Raw genomic sequence first — 20954 nt, 5'->3', positions numbered from 1 at the left:
ACAATAAATGGCAGTAGCTGTTGAGTAATTAACAAATTCTACCAAGCAAGTGGAGGCAATCTTCTCTGTTTAAAAACCTCTGATACTGTGTATTCTGTGAAGTATAGAAACTTGTGTGATTGTATTTTGTTTGCTATAGAAGTCTGTATATTTTTTATTTTTTTTATTTTTTATTCTTTATTTTATTTGTGCATAAAGAGTAGAACCAGGTTTGCGCTGCCCCAACATCTGGTGCAATACGGTACATATATACATCATTATAACACTTGTAGGGCATAGAGAAATAACATTGCACATTTTTGTTTGATATAAAGATTATGTGGTGAATTGGTTGTAAAACATTGAAACATTGAAAATATGAGAGGTCTTAGAAAAAGGTAAAATAAAATAAGACCTCAACAGGAAGCATACGATACTTTGCGCCTTATTCTCAAGCATGTTGGTGTTGGAATAAGAATGGCTTGTTCAGAGTCCAGCTTCAGCCGATACCCCGACGTGGGGGGGAATACTGGCTGTCCATGAGTTGTGCCAGGTAGGGGCTGGGCACGGGGGCCCTCCAGCCCTGGGTCGTAGCAAATGTATATTTTTTTAATATAGCAGCATGAAGTACTATAATAAAAGAAGCCTATATTATACTATATTCAGCTTTGTGTAGAAGTATGTGTTACTGCATATTTTGTTTAGTACAGAGACCTATATTACAATCCATTTGGCTTCAAATATTATCTTTGCCGTTTAATATAGCAGCCTGCTGTATTGTAAATAATGTATAGTGAATAAGCCTGTAGAACTATATATTGTACTTAGTATAGAAGCCTGCTGCACTATATATACTCTTGTGTATAGAATCCTGCATAAACGTTTGGTTGGTATTGACGTTTGATATAACATTTATTCTAGTGTTGATCGTAAAATGTATAGCTAACATATACTGTGTGGATTGCCGTACAGGTCCTACTCTATGATCCACTATTTGATTGGACAATGAATCCCCTCAAAGCACTTTACCTACAGCAAGACGAAGGGGATCTCAATGCAACCCTCGGCGGTGATGACCCAGAATGCAATCGAAATACATGGTAATGTCATTTGATTCTATCACAAGAATCACAGTTTGTAAAAAAACAAAACAAAAAAAAACAACTGGGGAATAGCTGATACAACAATTTTAAAAATGGAAAATCTGTATTGTGCTGCACAGAATAGGGTATGGACCTCTGTTCATTTTGTACTGTGTTGTCCATAATGTTCTGTTTATTTTCCACAACTATACAGCGCCATGGAATTTGTTGGTGCTTTAAGAATAGCAATAATTAGCAGGTTTTTTTATCTAACGTTTCAAATTTTTTGGTTGTTTTAAAAAAATTGCAAGTTTCTGCTGTCTACAATTCCATCCATCTAAAGTGCAACGTGGAGTGACCCCAAACATGAGTGGTTTGTGAAGTCCTCAGTCTCGGAGCAGCTCACGTCACTGCCAAGTTTAATTAAATTGGTGTCTCGGGCAGATTTTAGTTTTTTCTTGTGCTGGGTTTTCTTTTTTAAACTTGTGATTCACTGAAGGCTGAATTATAAGTGCGTAAGATATGGCGTTAGTGCGTATGTAACTCATCCTTGGGTCTTAGTCCTGGATGCTATTTGATACATAGCTCAGAAAGTTTGAACATTGAGTTCACCATCACTTCACTGACAATTTGCAGTAGCTGAATAAGGGAAAAGGTTGCCAGAGCGGAGATGGAAGGGGACTCATTCCCCCTCCCTCCCCACACTAATTAAATACATTATTGAATTCCAGAAGATTATAATATTTTTTTCCCCTTATAATTACTCTTATGTTTGTGCACTAGAGACAAGTTCCAGTTTGTAAAACATTTTATATTAATATCGTGAAATGCATTTCCAGAGTATTATTTTACTTTTTTAACTGACATTTATTGTATCATTATTTTCATCAGCAGTGACACACAGAGCTTTAATAAAGTGGCAGAACGTGTTCTCCTGCGTCTCCAAGAGAAGTTGAAAGGGGTGGAAGAGGGAATGGTTCTGAATGTTGGAGGACAAGTGAACCTGCTCATACAGCAAGCTATGGACCCAAAAAATCTCAGCAAACTTTTCCCTGGCTGGAAGGCCTGGGTGTAGCTCTAGGTCATAAAATGTATACTTCTGCACTATGCATGTAAATGGTAACATGATAAAATATGTAACAGGTTGGAACTTTCACAGTTCACTGTATGCACAATAGATGAAGTCTGGTCTATATTTCAATTTAAGAACCAAAGTTTCCAATGCGGCAATTACATATTTTGAAGTCCTGAAAATAAAATTCACATTAAAGGAACACTATAGCGTCAGGAATGCAAACGCGTGTATTCCTAACTCTATAGTGTCCTGCTTGCAGTTTCCCCCCTCCTTCACCCGCACCCCTTTATCCTGTAGCATTTTATAGCAAAATGTGTCAAAGGTACCTCGGAAATCCCTAAGGAGATTCAAACAAACTGTTTAATAAATGTGTACAAAGCACTTTAGAAAAAAACTTTTATTTTCCAGTTATGAAAAAAATTCCACTCAAATAATGTTTGTGACTTTTTATTCAGAGACTATAAATTGATTGCCTGTTGTTATTTTTACTAACATTGTTTGCGATCTGGATGTTAGTGGTTCTAAACTGGTGGTTTACTTGTTAAACTTCATTTCAGAACATGCTGTAGCTGTATATTTTCTTACTAATAAAGTCATGTTCTACATGTTTTATTTTTATGTTTTACACATGACATCTACTGTATGTATTTTAAATTGCATGTACTTTATTACCAAAACTATATTGAACTTTAAAGGGACACTCCGTTTAATGTAGTGGTTTTGGTACCTAGATGCTGTCCCTGCATTGTGTCAAATGCAAGCATGGATCACATGTCATTTGTTAGTCAGTGCGCCTCTAGTGTCTGTCAATCAAAGAGTCAGTAGAAGCCCATCATAGTGAACATGTTAAAAATGTGCAGTCTTCATGTCGAACACAGTTAACCCCTTAATGACACATGACATGTGTGACATGTCATGATTCCCTTTTATTCCAGAAGTTTGGTCCTTAAGGGGTTAAGCCTCCCAATAGAAAAGCATTTGAATTTTCAAAAACATCCATCCAGATGTTTTCAGCCACAGGTGGACCAGTGTGCAAGATTAGGACACTGCTGAATTAAAGTTGAGTATAAATGTATTTTTTAACTTTCTACGTGTACTATAATCATATCATGTAAGTGCCTTTTTTTTAACCCAAAATATTCATTGAATATGAAATTGAAATTACCTTCATGTAAACTTACTTCCCAATGCTTTATATGTGGAAGCTCCACTTATGTCAAAATAAGGAGTTTATGGCTGCATTAAAAGTTCTGTTTTTTCACTTTAGTCATCTTTCCACGTTTAAAGTAAGATGTTGAGTTCCATAACAGATTTAAAACTGAACACAGTAGAAATAGAGAGAGGGATGAGGCTGAAAGAGGAAGAATTCAATTCAAACTTAAGTGAAAGTCTTTTCTATCTGAATGCCCAGGGAAATGAATGTAGAGGATTTTCATGATTGGATGCTCCTTAAGCTACGAAGTTCAAACTTTACTGGATTGAAGCAATTTTCCACTTTGTGGACCATATTTTTTTTGAACATGTTTATATGCCTTGTTATAAACTGTACGTTACATACCAAGAAAAATGTACTGTTGATTGGTTAAGGAATCAGCTAGTTGCATTATTTCTACCGAGAAGGGCAAATCCAATTTTTAGCAAAAGAGTCAACTCAATGGCTGCAGCAAGATTGTTTAAGCCTTCCCTCACTGTGTTTTAGAGACATTCTCACAACCTACATACTTTCATAACCTTTAAATCGGAGAGATAGATGGAAGGGAAAAATGTAATATGCAGTTGGGACAGGGGACATTACCACATTGAAAGTCTTGGATATGTATGAATATGGTGATCTTGGTTGGACTTTCTCTCTCTCGGCTGCAAATGCCAATAAGTAAAAGGGATTATGGGGCAGATGTTATTAACGTGATGAGAATGAAAGTGTATCAATTGGTTGCACCTGAAAAATTCCATATTTCATCTGATTCTTTAAAACCAAATATCTTAGTCTCTGGCACCCACTACAAGACCACCGATGTAAATTGCTTGTGGTGTAAGTGTGCAACACAGGTCCTCGCCATACTGGAAGCATTCCATAGGCAATGTGTAAAACATATCAATGACATATTCCAAGCAATCTTTTGATGAGTTGTTATGACTGTGGCTCATCTTCATTTCTGATGCTCGTGGAGGATGCCGGGCTGATTGGAGAGAATTGAGAGAATTCGTGGAGATCGTATGGTGAGCGAATTAATGTTGTACCTGTGAAATATAATAAGAGTGCTGTGTTTAAGCATATCACTGTTAATGGATACAGATAACGCAGATATGTGTTGGGTTTTGTTTTATTTTTTTTTTGTTCTCCATGAGATACCTATTCATTAGATATCTCACCAAACCTAAATACAGTTTTAATAGATTCATATAATAGATACAAAGAGTACATATACTAATCATTTCAGGTTTCATGGAAACTTGGAATACATGCTTATGATAATTTTTTTTTTTCTCTGTCCCTGTAGGCATTTTTCTGTAAACACTGCTTTTTCAGAGAAAATGCAGTGTTTACATTGCTCCCTAGGGACATCTCTAGCGGGCTTCACTCAGACGGCCAATAGAGGTGCAGTACTGACATTCAGCGTCTGAACTTTCCTCATGAGGAGATGCGGATTGGCAAGGGTGGCGTTTGGCTCCTATGGGAAAGCCTTGGATTTGCTGAGATTGTCCATTCTGATGATCTCAGCCAAAGAGGCAGGCGGAGCCAGCACCTGGGAATAAAGGTAAGTTTTTACTGTATTTAAGGGGGGCCAGGGAACCTAAATAGTGTCAGGAATATAGATTTGTATTCCTGACCCTATAGTGTTCCTTCAAATATAAAATAGGTTGTCAGTCAGTAGTGATCAGAAAATTTTGGACTGTTTTATATATATTTGTTACCTTTGAATGCAGAGGATGATTTACTTGTTCCAATCACTTTCCACTTCCCAATATACCTTAACAGCAAAAAGAAAGTAATTTAATTACTCAGCCACAATGTGTGCAATATATTATATATATTTTATATTTATAATGACCATGCTTGTAATCATTTAAATAAATTTATTTAAACCACATATTAAATGGATTCTATAGTGTTGTGAATACAAATCTGTATTCCTAACACTAAAGAGCCCTCTGCCACCATCCCCTCTCTTCCTCTCACCTGATCCCAACACTGATGTCCCTCGGCATTGGGTCGACGCTCCGCCTCATCTGATGTCATCTGACGGGGGACGTAATGTGAATGTGCCGCAAGCACACCCTCCCCTCGCCTTTCATATGGGGATTCAATGAAGCTGGAGTTTGGTAGGCAGCCACTAGATGCTGCCTTAGTACTGCAGTGTAATAGTTTACATTGCAGGACTAAGGTGTACCATACAGAGACAGTCCACCCAGACCACTTTAATGAGCTGAAGTGGTCTGGGTGCCTATAGTGTCCCTTTAATGTTATAGGGAGGAAGATACATATCTCCAAACTTGGTGATCTTGTTTGCCCACTAAACTCCAGTGGAATTATCTTTTTTTTAAATAATCACAACGTTTTCAGATGCAGTTATCTAGCAAGTCACTGCAGCTATATGCAATGATTACATGTACGTATAGAATACATGGAGACAAAAACGGGGGGGCTTCTTGTATCATAATTTATTCAAGGAGGAGTTTTATCTATATTTTACATGTATTTTATTTACATCCACATATATTCCTATAAGTGTATATATATATATATATATATATAAATTTGATAGTATTCTCAATACATGCCTTAGTATAGTCTTAAAATAAATTTTAAGGCCATTCTCTCTATATAAATTTTGATATGTGGTGCACTCCTATTTAGTGTATGGGAATAAGTGTTAATTAGAACATTATGGCCTCCGTTTAATATTTTTGGATACGCTTTTAAAAATGATTTAACATTTTTGGATAACCCCTCCCCTCCCCCCCCCCCCCCCAAATATTAAAATAGCATGACATAGATCATATATACAAATATATTATATCATTTGAAATCTTATCCAAGCATATTGCATTGAGGCCTGTATGAGAAGAGAGGTATGGCCTGCTATAGTAAGTTCGGGACAGGCATTGGGCTAACAAGCAAACTAAAAAAGAAAAAAGTTAAAAAAGAATAGTTGCTGCTATTCTACAGAGCACATACGATATACAGTGATACATAGCGTGTTCCTTGTTGGCGTTTAATCAGTCTCTTTATGAAGTAATGCTGTGCTAGGACTAAAACATATTCAGGCAGTAAAGTCATGATATGATTGAGCCCAGCATCTCATCCATGTGCTTAATGAACTCCTTTGGCCTGTTGTGAATGGCATTAGTACTAATGTTTAGAGTCAGACTATATGCAAAAATGTGTTTTTAGCTGGTTTGTCTAAATCCAAATCCTTTTAATACACACCTAATGAATCGTTTTGCCAAAATGTAGCTGTGGAGTCTTATTCATTGAATAAGACCCCGAAGGTAAATCCCAGGTAAATTGACTTGTTTGGCTTAAAATGATTTTTAATTTGGAAGAACCATCTCAAATGAATTCTTATGAAGTCTACTAATATACAGGGTCTACTCAAACGAAGTCTACTAATATACATATTCTAATTATATATGAATTCTTATATTACTATTGGTTAGTGAGAAAGTGTAAATAATGCTATATCCATGGAGGTATTCTAATACTTCTAGGTGGAAACATTAAATTATTCTCTTTTGTTACAAAATGTATTTTCTATCTTGCTATCAAAATATTACAGTTCTTCTGGAGCAAGTTGTACAATGTTTGCGGACAGATCTTGGGTGATTATTACATTGCTTTGTAAAGGTGAAGAAAAATATTAAGATATATATAAGATTTAGGCAGAATGCAGCAATACTGGAAACACTTAGACTGGGGGGAGAGATGGTGTCATAAATCAAGAGTCATTTGGTGGCCACTGTCATTGGACTCTAAAGTAATTTGAGGAGAATCCTCTTTATCTCTTATTTCTGTATGACATATCGGATTTGTCAAATAAACTTTTATGTTGTACAGCGCTACAGAAACTGTTGGCGCTTTATAACAAATAATAATTGTAATAATAATGTTTTAAACTGCAGATTATGTTCCATATACTTGTAATTGCTTCTGTATTGCACAGCCATCTTAAAGTGCTTAGCCCCCAACCCATGTGTATTGTGTTAAGGGTTAATAAGTGTATAGTTGTTCTTAAGAATGCCCCTTTCTGGGTAAGGTGAATTGTTTGTGTAGGACTCACCTAAAAGTTCTGCCTTAACACGGCATGTGACCTTTACACTTACACGGTCATTTAACCCCTTAAGGACCAAACCTCTGGAATAAAAGGGAATCATGACATGTCACACATGTCATGTGTCCTTAAGGGGTTAAGTATTACTAAAAACTCTGTTGTTTAAATATGCATAGGGATTTCGAATAGTTCGCAGGCAACTTTTTTTTCAATTTTATTCTGTATACATAGGCTGATGAATACTACAGCCATTGCTGCTGCACAAGAGTAGTGGGAGTTTGAGCGCAGTGCTTCATTAACTATTTTTTTCTATATGCTTTATAAATAGAAATAATAATATTAAGCATGCTTCCACGGCTGTTTATTTATTGGTATTCTAGAATACCAATTATGTGCCCCTAACGTTTAGCAAATGTATTTTATTTTTATGGAATATCCCTTTTTAGCATGGGAAGGTGGCCAACCAAATAGAACTTTGTGGTTTATCCTGACATAAATTTGAAAAAGATGCTCTGTGCAATAATGTTGCTGCTGTATTCTCCAGCACAGATGTGAGTTTAATAAAAAACAATTTGTTTTTAGGGAACATTACTTAGCAAAGCACTGTCTCACACAGTGTAAACACAGATGTCCTCTCGGGTTTTTCTATCCGCTAACAAGCTTTAATGTGTAAATATCTTGTTTATAGTCACTATTCTGGCTTCCTAGACTCAAGAAATGTTCTCCTCTTGGCATGTTTTTTTATATGCCTTCTGATTGAGAGCAGTTATAATAAATCGTTACTGTTATATTGAGTAAGCATGGATACAGTATAATCCGTTCAAGAAAGGAAGCCATATATTTACTCTTCATAGTTCAGAGCATTTGTCCATTGGAGTAGTTCATCCACTTCCCAGTCCATAACAGATCCACTCCCATGTTGTTCTGCAGAGTTTATGACGCCTTGAGTAGCTTTTTGAACTAGGATCACAGTGTCTGGGTCTGTTGTCTGAGCACGCAGGCTTCCTTGATAATACCTAGGAAACATGCATACGTATAATTGACAATGAACAGTTCAGTGTAATACCAAAATAAATATATAAGACACTCAACCACGAATGGGAAAAATACAAATAAATTGCCCCATAAGATATTTACTCTACCTGGGAGCCTGATTTCAATTTAGCTCTCTAATGCTAATACATTGTTTTATGAATAAAGCTATCTTAATAACATAATATTATTATATTCATTTATCATTTGTGAAATAATCTGCAAGTGTCCATTATTTGAGTGTCCCTGTACCAATTGTATTGCACTTTCCTAAAAAAATAAAAATAAAAAATCTAGACATGGAAAAGTCAAGTGTTTCCTACTAAACACCAAACCTGGATGGTCCAGTGTTCCTCCTAAAGAGTTCTTGTATTTTTTAATGTTGCTCTAAAGAACAAATTTGTAGAGTCCAGTGTTCCCTGAAACAACAAACCTGTAAAACTCAGTGCCATCCCCCTAACCCCCCCAACAAACATGTAAGGTTCAACATTTTTTCCTACAGAACCACCCTGTAAAGTCCAGAGTTCCTACTAAAGAATAAACCTGGAAAGTCTATTGTTCCCTCTAATGACCAAACCTACAAAGTCAATTATTCTTCAAAAGAAAACATTATGTGAAGTACAGTTTTCCTCTAAAATTAAAATCTATGAAGTTTATTGTTCCTCCTATAGAACAAAGCTTTAAAATACTGCGTTTCTGCTAAAGAACAAACTTATAAAGTCTGCCATTACCCCTAAATACAAATGGGCAAAGTACAGTGTGCTTCCTCAAGAACAAACCTGTGATCTCCAATGTCCCTCCAAGAGAACTAACCTGTAAAGCCTAACATTACACCTAAAGAACAAACCTGTAAAATCCAATGTTCCCCCTAAAAAAAAATCAAACTTGTAGTCCAGTGTCCGGAGTTCACCATAAACAACACACTACACAATTCACCCTAATGAAAATACTTATTCCCACTGAACTAGCCTTTAAAGTCCAGTAATGCTGTATGTGGGTTCTTTTCACATTGTTGAAAAATAACCCTGGATACCTGTTATAAAAGTCATCTCCTTTTTCACGTGTGGCATTTTACTTGTGGTATGTACATTATTATTATTTTTATTATTATTATTAGCATTTATATTCCGCAGCATTTTACTATTATAGAAATGGGAAGAAGTAAAGCAATTACACTCTGAGTAATTGAGGTAGGGAGATATATAGCATCAGGTGTCTTCCAGAGGGACACTTACTGGTAACGTAGTCTGACCGGTATTCAAACCTGGGTTCCCTGCTTTTAAGGCAGATATTACACAGTATTGTCAGGAACACAAACTGAATTCATTAGAATATGAAATTCTCTTCGAATTCCTGGCAATTCTCACCTTAGTAAATAACCATGTTTATTGTCAAAATACAGATTCAAGTCATGTACAACACTAAACAGCAGATGGAGCTGTTTACACATAAGTTTATCATAAGAACTAGAACGCCATAATTAGTCACATACTCTGATCAGTGGTAGCGTCTTAAGCATTACTTGTAACGGACACATCATTCTGCACAAGGGGGTCTAGAGACAAATGCAATAAGTCTTTATAGCCCAGGTTCGAATCCTGGTCAGACAGTTAATGATAAATATCTGCCTACCTACAATTCTCATAGACTGTAAGCTTGTTTGAGCAGGATTTTCTTCCTTTTCTAGAATTGTAAAGCTCTGCACTTTATAAATGTGAATAATAAGAGTTGCTATTACTATCTTTGGCGTCATTATTGTAATCTAGAAATTAGAAAGCACCAACGTATTCCACAGCCCAATACAATTTGGAAAATACAAACAATACAATATCAGTATATGCTTTATACGTACAGATAGTTAGGTAAGTAGGTAGGTATTTAGACAGATAGATGGATTTGGTACTACCACCTGATTCATCCAGTTTTCTGTCCTGTATGTAAAAATTTTCACTACATTTATACCCAAAACATTCCCAAAATAAAAACAGCGCTTATTTGTGATATCTCTACAAAAAATAAGGTTAACTAATAAAGCACGAACACAGAAAATAAATTACCATTTATAAACAAACCCTTTATAAAGTCATATGTAGGCTCGTTTATTACATCCAATAATTTTATATATAGCAGTCTTTTAAATTACTCACATTTTTCTCATCCAGTCAATTTTTTTTTGTTTTTGCTTTTTTTCCACATCCTGTTTCCTCCGCAGTCCAGAATGGTGAAACGTTATCTTCTTAATATTATCAGTTGCTGTTATCTGGTCCATGCCATCGAACAACTGTGACCAGAGAGAAAGATATGTGACAACTGTACCATTTTACTTGCATTCTAGGGTAGCACTTGGCTACATATGGTTTTATCCAGGCATTTAATGATATGTAATAAAAAATATTTTCATTTACATAGTGTGCTCCATTGTTTATACAATTGATGCTATCGTTAAGCAAGTATATTCTAATCAAATGACAGACGTTGGTACCCTTGTTGATAATGCTGAATTTATGTTGTGCATGCCCCTATCATATGATATACCATAAACCAGACAAAGTAAACACAGTATACAGCATAATCCATAATTTAGAAGCACATAGCTGCTAGTTAAGTAGGCTTCATTGGGCACAGTATTCTGGCCACGAGACAGAGAAGTATTGTGTTGTTGTGCACAAAGAAGATTATTCAAGTTTGTATCTGCATACAAGGCTGTGATATTGCATAACCAAAAACAGGCAGCCCAGATAACATTGGCAGAAACAAAGAAAAGTATCTTTAGCTGTCAAGTCTAATGGAAGTTGGCCAGGTGAAGGTCCGAAGCCCTCTCTTCATGGGATAAGAATTGATAGCAAGTCATATAACTAATCTATTTCAATGTAAATTCAAGATACATTGTATATAGAAAGCTATACAAGTTAAAGTAAGCACTGATCATACTGTTTACTTACTCTTAGTGTGAGCAGTCGCCAACCATTGTTCTCCACTCGAGTATACCAGTTTTCGTGGTCTGACACTGGAAGGTCTCCACGATTGTGGATGTGCCTGGGCAGCAGCTGTTTCTGAGATTGCTTAGTATAGTCTTTGGGGCTATTGGCACACATATCCACTATAGGTCGGTGAGTAAACAGTTTGTAATAGATATTTGGTGGGAATTTCACCTGCCAATAGAAAACAATACTTGTATTATTTCAGTGTTAATGGAACTTGAGACAATGCAAGTTCATCAACGTGCAGTATCTGACAACAGAACACTGCTAACAAGAAATCAGTATCTTCCCAATAATATGATTCACTATTCTTATTATCCCCATCACTGTCATTAATTATTTGATTCTCACAGGGTGTTAAAGCATAACTGGTGCTGATGTCTTCTCCATTATGTGTTCTCCATAGATATCTCCCAGAGTTAGATTTCTGACAAAATCGTTCCCATCAGTAGGAGATGAATTTCCATATAATGACAGTATTGAAACGTGCAAACCAGTAGAGAGGGCTGGTAATACCCGCACCGACCAACCTTTTAGTTGTTGTTGTTGTAAAAATAACCTTTTGTTGAAACAAGTTGATTTATTCCTAAGATAGTATAAAACCTGCCCTTGGTAGTCAAGCTGTCTACCTCCATATATATATACATATACATATAATGCACCCTGAGCCCCAATTACCAGTTCTCTTAAGCGAAAGGATGTAAAAATAAATGTGCCACTTTATATTTTATAACATTATACTTACCCCTCCCAATCTAAAACGCACATGAACACCAGCAGCGGCATCAAGTAGCTCTGCCTGACAAATACAATAAGATAAATTAAAATGTTAATGAAAGGCCGCTTTCAATGAACAATGTGAGAGTCCATACATATTGTAACAGATACATTGCACTCTATAATGGCACAGTGACGTTAGCACATTGTCTAACTTCATAGAGCTAACGTATGGGTTAGCAAGTGAAGACACATATGGGTTTAATGAATAAATAGCCTCACAGAACGTGTAAACCTTTACATCTTAGACTACAGAAACTCTGGAAATTTGATATATAGTAACTTTTGCAGAAAAAGACTACAGTCAACATTCATAGACTCACATATATATCTGTCTGTACGCAAAGGTTTCTGGGAAATGCACAGCTCCCACATAAAAAACCATGAGAGAACCAGTACTGGCTTACAGATCTTCCGATCTCAGGTTATTTTAATTTTTCAGACAAAGTTTCTTGGGCAAAGTTTCTGTGCTGCATTTAGAGGGGTATATTATTATTGTTATTGTTTATTTTAGGCTCTCCTTATTTATAATCTCTATAGTAGAGTAACCATTCACTAATTTCCATTTACACAAATACATTCAGTTTTGCGAATAGTAAAAGCTCTGAACCCATTTTGACATTTTGAAGTAATTTCCAAATCTTTAAATCCTGTTTGAATCATTTTGGTGCCCCGTGTGCTCTTCAGTTTATGTTTCCCAGTGCCCATGTCGATAAGCATATTTTTGTAAATATGTACAAACTATAAGAATTATATCATGTGACGTTATTTGCCCAGGCAAGTCTAAGCTTCCCTTTTCTACTTCAAAGGAAGATGGCAGGACTACAATAAACACTTCAAAAGGCCTGTTTATTTGGTAAAACGCGTTGTGTACCTTTTTTCTCCTGATTTTATTTGTTTTTTAGTCATTTATATATTGTTATTTAATAATTCTTTTTGATTACACATTTCCTGGCCAACTATTGGGAATCCATTACCAAAATGTCTTGATCTCCAGATTACCTATCCTTGGTGGTGAAGATACCAGCCACCCACGCTCATTCAGTAGAGCATCATTGCTTCAGATATTGCAAGTAGTATTCTTGTTTTTCCAAGTTTAACCCCTTAAGGACACATGACGTGTATGACACGTCATGATTCCCTTTTATTCCAGAAGTTTGGTCCTTAAGGGGTTAAAGCGAAACAGTGAGCACGATATGCATGTTTTAATGTGTTTTCTGGGTGACAACTGGTTTGGAAGATACTCAACAGCATAATATCCTTCAAGGGACACTCCAGGCACCCAGACCACTTCTGCCCATTGGAGTGGTCTGGGTGCCAACTCCCACTACCCTTAACCCTGCAAGTGTAATTATTGCAGTTTTCATAAACTGCAATATTTACCTTGCAGGGTTAACTGCTCCTCTAGTGGCTGTCTGCTACACAGCCACTAGAGGGCACTTCCGTGATCATAGCACACATTCTGTGTGCTATAGCGTCGCTGGACGTCCTCACGCTATGTGAGGACCTCCAGCGTCGCTGAAATCCCCATAGGAAAGCATTGAAAGCATGCACATTAGGTCTCACCCGCCGGCGGCCGCGCATGCGCAATAGGTCTCCCCCGCCGGATGATGTCGGGGGGGGAGGAGCGTGGGCGGACCCTGAACCAGCGCCGGAGGACATCGGCGCTGGATACCGGTAAGTCACTGAAGGTTTGTTTTTTTTTATTTTTTTTTTTTTTTTAAATCTTTATTTTTGCAGTGCAGAGATTTAACAAACACGCTTGTATCGCCACAATAGCGGGTACAAGCCGATGAAGTAATACAAGTTTTACAGTATCATGGCATCATTAACAGCACTTTTTTTATGTGAAAAAACATGGTTATCCGGAAAGTCAAAATTTCTCAGTGTTTAGTAGGATAGTCACTGGTTAATCCCGGACCCTGTGGAGTTAACATGCTAGGTGAACGTATCTAGCTCTTGCTTATGGTATATAAAGTATCATTGCTGTACTATCTAGACAAAAAAAAATGATTATGCAGAACAAGAGAATAAGCTTGTGCAAGATTGATCAAGTACATATATAACCAAACTTAACGTTACAAGTAAGTACAAGAGTTATCTATTTGAGGCTTATATCGTAGCTGAACAATACATTGCGAAAAATAAAACTGTTTAAGACAGTTGCATGGCGATTAGAGTAAGTTAGCACACATTTTTGGGTTAGTAAAACAAGTAAGACTATATGAGACCACTGGGGACAAGCTTTACCAAAAATATCATGAAGTTGCCCTTAGGTTGAGTTTGATTGGGGCAGCAGAAAACATAGATTGTGTCAATAAACTCACTGCTTGAAGGCACGTAAATGGTTAAGGAGTTAGAGTATTATTCAGCAGTGGGATGTTAACTAACCCCTGCTCCATGCATGCTATATAATCCTGGTATCATATTATGCTATGCACAGTTGTACCGTTACCTGACATTAGGCTATGCAATATGTATGATAGTGAACGTACTGTGCTCTCTGGTTTTAAGGCATAGTTAACCTGTTAGGCTTGCTATCGGTTTAGGCAGTTTTAGGGTACATTGTATGCCTGGTAAAGACAATAAGGGATCCTCATAGAGATCTACTAAAACGCTAGGGCGTGGTTATGGAGTTGTCGACAGGCTTAGCATCAAACAAAAAGCAGAAAACTAATAACCATCAAAATTAAGTACGAGGTCAGGCCCAGGTAGATAAAGTAAAAAGGCAAACATGACTCCAGGCTTACAGTCTATCATAGTAGTGAGGGAGCGTCCAAAGTCCTGTTTCGCGTCCAAGCTGGCAGTTGGGCTGCGTTCATTTCACCCTATGCCACTGGTGTGTTGTATGGGGTAATCTACTCTGTGATCTTGGTGTGCAGTGTCCTGCTGCCATGTTGCTTGCTGTGTGCTTACCCGATTCACAGTGGATTGGCAGGTGGGTGCAGTCGGTGGAGGGGTTCCACCTGATGCCTTCTCGGTGGTGTGCCTGCTGTTGCATCCCCACCGACGTCGCGGCATTCTCTCAGGAGGGTTCCCGCCTTTTGCTCTACGGTTGTGAGCAGGGATGTGAATAGGTTGAGGGAGTGGTCGTTTTTGGCGCCATTTTCCCAATCTTTGCCGCTTGAGGATAGCTTGTCGATGACGGAGCTGGGTGATGGTACATCGGGCAAGGCGACTTTTGGCTTGCAGGGCAGTTCTTGTTCCAATCTGTCAGCTAGTCGCTCCCAAAAGGCTGCAAATGTACGCTCTATCCGCTTCAGGATATCAGGCTCCTCTGTGCAGTGGCTAGTCATCCACGTGGCGTCCGCCATTATGGTTTGTCCAATTGTCGCGGGCCGACTGCGTGGTTGAGGTGGCTGTCCGCAGTATGGCCGGGCTTGCTCCCGTGGTGGGACCGGGATAACCCCCACCGGTCCGGGGGGGGGGGAGTATCTTGTTTCCCGGGCCGCCAGCGAGAGGACGGGGAAAGCGGCCGTCTCTCCCCATGTCCAGTGCCTGCAGGCCGCGGCTAAACGGCTCGGGTTGCTGTGCACCGATTTTCAGACGAGTGGTATCGAGAGGTTCAGTGAGGCTTACTGATCCCAGGTATGGCAAGCTCGTTTAGGTGCGAGCCATTATTATCGATTTTTCGGCGATTTTTCAATTTTGGCTTCAGGAGCTCAGCATACGAGCGTCTACTCAGGAAGCCAGTCAGGCTCCGCCCCCCCACTGAAGGGGTTTTAACCCCTTCAGCAACTTGGGATGGGGGGTGGGAGGGAGAGAGTCCCTTTAAGCGGCGATTGTACCGCTGTACGCTGAAATACCTGAGCGTGCAAGGAGCACCACATTTGTGAGTGGCCATATTACTTATTGTTTTATACACAAATCTCTTTGAAAATACTGTACTATTGGATTCTTTGTGTTCCTCTCTTTACATAATCAAATCCATCTTGGTACACTGAGGATACATGCCAGCTGTATATCCATAAGTGGGGATTGTACTGCTGTATGCGATTATCTGAGTTTATATTAGGCTCCATTAAGTGTGTGGCCCTTTTTATTTTATTTTAGGCCTCAATTTAATATTTTCAAATAAGCTTTTCAAATGATTCCGTGTCCGTTAGAAAAAATGTTTTCAAATGATTTATCTACAGAATTCACCACTAAAGTTTATGGGATTTTTTCGTAAATAAATCAATCACTTGAAAGTTTTTCTCTAACAGATTGGAATCATTTTCCCAGAAATGTTAAATAGAAACCTTAATTCTTAAGCTTTGGTGTTTCTACATACTACCCTATTGGGATTCTCATAAACTTGTGTTCATCTGTTTCATATCATATTGAGGATCACTATATTCAAGGGCAATTAACAGAAGAAATTCATCAGAGCATATCTGGAAGTCGTCCTCGTCAGAAGAAGCATTTTTGTGTTCTGTATATCATTTAGTGTATTGTGCAACCTTTTATATTTCGTCTTCTATTTCGGTTCTGTGGGCATAGTGGGATTTTACAATTTAAAGCCTCGATTTAATATTGTTGGATACGTTTTGAAATGATTAAATATTTTTAGATAAACTTTTGAAATATATATTTTTTTCCCAAAAACATATTTATAAAAAATAATATCAATGTATAACAGAAATCAAAATATATATTTTTTTTATTCATAATACTAATTTGTTTTCAAAATGTTTATCCAAAAAATCTGGAAATCATTTGAAAAGCTTATCCAACAATATTAAATCGATGCCTAAGTGTCTGGTGCCCTTATCTACATCACCACAGATGTTTAGCGCTCAATATATTTCAATATCTTCTACCTAGTATCAAGATACGCACAGCCTCATGGCATTCTGAGTTTTAGTGGCGCACATTAAATTTTTTTTTTTTACTTGTTTGTTTTCCCCAAGTCACAATGTTGGGTAAATCCTTGAAAATAGCACTTTAGTATTAGTTAATACTAAAGCCATCTATCTGATTTGTCGTAATTTAAAAAAATATATATTTTTAATTCTTTATTATTGGAATTTTAAAGACTTATATATAAATAAAAATAGAAGACAGCACACATTGATAACAAAGGTCTTGAACATAGTTTTAAAGTTGATGCATCTTTACTGGATCAACTTGCTGACCCCTTTTACCGCTCTTGACCCATGCGAAAGACTTTGGTTGGTTATTTTCACATCTTTGGTCTACCCAACTGATTCATTTGAGCACAAACAGTTTATATACACGACAAGCTTTCTTATCTATTCTCACATAGTTTAGGTTGGTTTCTTCTTCATCGGATGCTGTGTTTCTCAACCATTTGACATTGTTTCCTAAATATGAACTGGATGCGGCCAATCTCTACATTTTATTCTGCTACTTAATTCGAAAAACTGATCCTGCAGTAAGGCTTCGTTGTCATCTGCTGTCCAGAGGGACTAACCCTTGGATGGGTAAAGCTACATGTTTGTTATCAAAAAGTTAGAGAATAAGACCTTAGTTAACTTATGAATATGAGTCTCCCGTCGCCAGACCTCACCACGTTTTGAGGGAACCTGATTTATTCATAGGAGAAGTTCTCCTAAATGCATGATTTAATGAAAACACCATAATATCTACTGAAATAAATATGACAATGTTTGCTGAGTAAGCCCAAAAAACACATTAAGCGTTGCATCATAATTATTTCAGGAAATTGGATTTAAATCATAAGGCTCTCATGTGAAGTACTCACCTCTCGAGGGTTGATGCACTTAAGCAGGAGTCTTGGATCTCCAATTCCTTTAAAATTTATGAGATTTTTGTAATACTTAAAAACCTTTATGTCCTTGTAAAAGATAAACAAAACAGCAGAATATTTAGTTAGTACCTTATTTTTAATATTTGGATTTTAGTCATATGAGGAACATTAGTTTACATCTGTAACATGAGACAAGTAAGGTACCGCTTGCTTCTGGATGTCTCCTGGAGTGTTCTACTCACTAAAGGTGCATTGGGCAAAAGTGCTGATCAGAGGACAAGATCCTGAGTGTGTTCATCAAAACTTATCACCTCTTTATAAGTCCATCTCAGGTGTTTGACAGGGCGTGTAGGGGATTGTGTGACATTTTACATGTTTTTGGGAAACAAACCAGAGTTAGCACAACCTTACAAATGATACTATTCCAAATAAAGCCTGGGGTTCTTTTATTTAGTTAGATTTAATTAAGTATAGAATGTGCCTTTAACTCTATAGTGTCAGTTCCTTTCTAGCAGAGTTCAGTTGAGTAGATAAGCACTCATCTAGTTAGTAGTCTGAGCAACATTCTTCTTCTTCACCCAAAATGTAAAATCAAATAAAGCTGCACCCCACTGAATAATAATGTGATGTTTAGTTAGATGCCATACGGACGTGGTAATGTTTTGAATTTCAGTGGAGTCATTTTCAAGTTCCTCTTTACGGTCAAGTGCTGCCTTGAGTTTGAAATTACATATTTGTTGCTAAATATAAGACTAAACGAACACTCTAAACACTATAAGGGTTCTGTATTGGTTCCGGTGTTCCCCCCCCATCCCCCACCTCCATTCCTGTAAGTAGTGAAACCCTTTAAGAATGGCTTGACTTCTTACATGGGGTCAGCAGAAGGGTGCTGAGCTTAGCTGATTGGCTGATAGTGCTCAACTGATTCTCTCAGCCAATGAGCTAGCCCTGCACCTTAGGATATAGCTCTGGAGAGATACCAGAAGCACTTGCTTAGGAGCCACCATAACTCTTACTTCTCAACTTTACAATAAATAAATAAGTGTTTGGGGACCTTTAGCACGTCGACAGTATAACTGTCTCTCCTGGAGACCTATGTAAGAATTGCACATGATGGTTCATGATATTAACACACAACCCGCTGCAGCTAGTGCTGTTAACATCAAGCATTTTAATGGAATAGAAACTGGCAGTAGGGAGACTTTTACTTGGGAACGTGAAGATTATTAGGAAGGAAATGAAGCACAAGTGGCCACCTTTTGATCGGTTACTTCATTCCTGCAGAATACTTGGCATTCTGGATTAAAAATGTTCACCACCATTATGATAAAGCCCAGAGGTCACCCAATATATCCTTCCAAATTTATCAACAACTCTTACCAGTGTTGGTTACTAATGCCTTGTTATATTTCTTGATTTACGTGCTAGCGCTTAAACGTAATAAAAATAAACACCAATAACTATAACATGTTGATGAATGAAATATGGCACATTAAAATAAATTAGTTAACTATAATATGTGACATCATACCTTCGCACTGCGCTGAAAACTAGCTGTGGAAGTTTCATTAGGTATTTAAATGTCCTTCAATTTTGACAACTTCCTCTTCAGCTTAGTTAAAATACTATAATTACATGATGACGGTGTATGGAGCATGTGGAGCACTTACTAAAACTCTGCGGAAGGCTCGTTGAATGACGACGGCTGCCCTCTCAAATTCCACATTATAAACATCTAGATAGTTTGTTGCTGGTTCACTTGCGTCTCCCATAATCTAATTTGTACAGCTCTGAAAAATAAACAAAGAACACAGTATATCTAAATCATGTTTCAACAGTGACAATAAATTCTCTACACCCAGTACAGTCACTACATGAACCAGATCGAGGCTTGAATTAACACGCACGGAAAGCGATCAAAGAACAGTATTAAATACACTATATAATTAATGTTTGATTTTTAATTGAAGAACAAAGTGTACATAAATCAGCAACTTAACACTTAGTAACTAGTATTCATGTTAGAAGAATTAAAGAAGGAATGTTCGACTCCCATAACTCTCGAAATAAGATGCTAGTTAATTGGTAATTGTATTGAACTTTGTAGTATATACTGCGTTGACGTTCATTATTATTATTATTACAGTTTGCCAAATTGGGCAAAGTCCTTGTTATGGGATTCTGGTGTTATTTCATTGTGGTTATATCCCCTAATCAATCCAAATATTCTACATTTGAAAGAACCCCGATAGGGTAAGATCCAGGGACACTTACCACAAATATATGTACAGCATACAGAATATATAGAGCAAAAAAAAAGGGTTAATTCATCACAAAGTTATGAAAACTGACATTTATACCTAGATGACATTTTTATAATGCAATTATTTATTTAGGAATTGTCAGACTTGTCACATGAGGGGCATTAGCACATATTAACAAATAACTAAAATGTAGCTATTATTAGTCCTTCCTCCAAAGAAGAAAAAAAAAGTATAACATAAAATAAATTTAAAACTCTCTCTCTCTCTCTCTCTCTCATAGTCAAAACTATACAAACATGACCTACTTTTAGTGGGCCTGGTAAATCAGATTTAAATCGGGCACTCTAAAGTAGGGTGGACCATAACCTCTAGTGCCAGCAGAAAAAGAAAAAAACAAAACATTTTTTTTTTTTTTTTAGAACTTTGGAATATATTCAGTTAATAATTTAGCTATTTCCAGAATCGTGTTTCAGCTGCTGGGAGTCAATTGTAGACCAAAAAAGGATAGAGGGTCACTGTATCTCATCTCTATCTCACAGAATATATATATATAATCCCCACTATCCTCAGCCAGCAGCATGGCTGTATACTAATGGCAGGCATGTTCTATCCCAGCCTATCTTTATATTACTATTAATAAAATGACTAGCTGTGACCAGGGCACGCTAGGCTTCCATGTCACAGGCACATGTTAAAGGATCCCTTGATTTTGGTATCATTGGAGATTCTCGGCCATGCTTCACCTGTTCGAGGGCCAGCGTTCTGTTTCTATGACAAC

General features: G+C 37.2%; 2 protein-coding genes across 2 annotated transcripts in view; one reads left to right on the top strand and one right to left on the bottom strand.

Annotated features, from left to right (window-relative positions):
* ATM (ATM serine/threonine kinase) overlaps positions 1-2739 on the top strand; it is a 96974-nt gene extending 94235 nt beyond the window's left edge. Inside the window, exons 62-63 of the mRNA XM_063430122.1 lie at positions 952-1079; positions 1953-2739. Coding sequence (XP_063286192.1) covers positions 952-1079; positions 1953-2136 — 312 coding nt within the window. The 3' untranslated portion in view covers positions 2137-2739. The remainder of the gene's footprint in view (positions 1-951; positions 1080-1952) is intronic.
* A 785-nt stretch (positions 2740-3524) lies between these two features.
* On the bottom strand, positions 3525-20941 carry C1H11orf65 (chromosome 1 C11orf65 homolog). The gene is made up of 9 exons (XM_063444910.1): positions 20920-20941; positions 19583-19702; positions 17907-17999; positions 12168-12221; positions 11384-11593; positions 10589-10722; positions 8255-8425; positions 5053-5108; positions 3525-4377 (listed from the first exon to the last, which is right to left on the bottom strand). Exons 2-9 carry the CDS (start codon positions 19682-19684, stop codon positions 4268-4270), a joined length of 930 nt encoding a protein of 309 aa, XP_063300980.1. The 5' UTR covers positions 19685-19702; positions 20920-20941; the 3' UTR covers positions 3525-4267.
* Between the last annotated feature and the right edge of the window lie 13 nt (positions 20942-20954).

This window comes from Pelobates fuscus, chromosome 1 (assembly GCF_036172605.1).
Source record: "Pelobates fuscus isolate aPelFus1 chromosome 1, aPelFus1.pri, whole genome shotgun sequence".
In the NCBI taxonomy this organism is placed as follows: domain Eukaryota; kingdom Metazoa; phylum Chordata; class Amphibia; order Anura; family Pelobatidae; genus Pelobates; species Pelobates fuscus.
The sequence above is the reverse complement of the archived record's forward strand: the minus strand, read 5'-3'. Positions and strand labels throughout refer to the sequence as shown.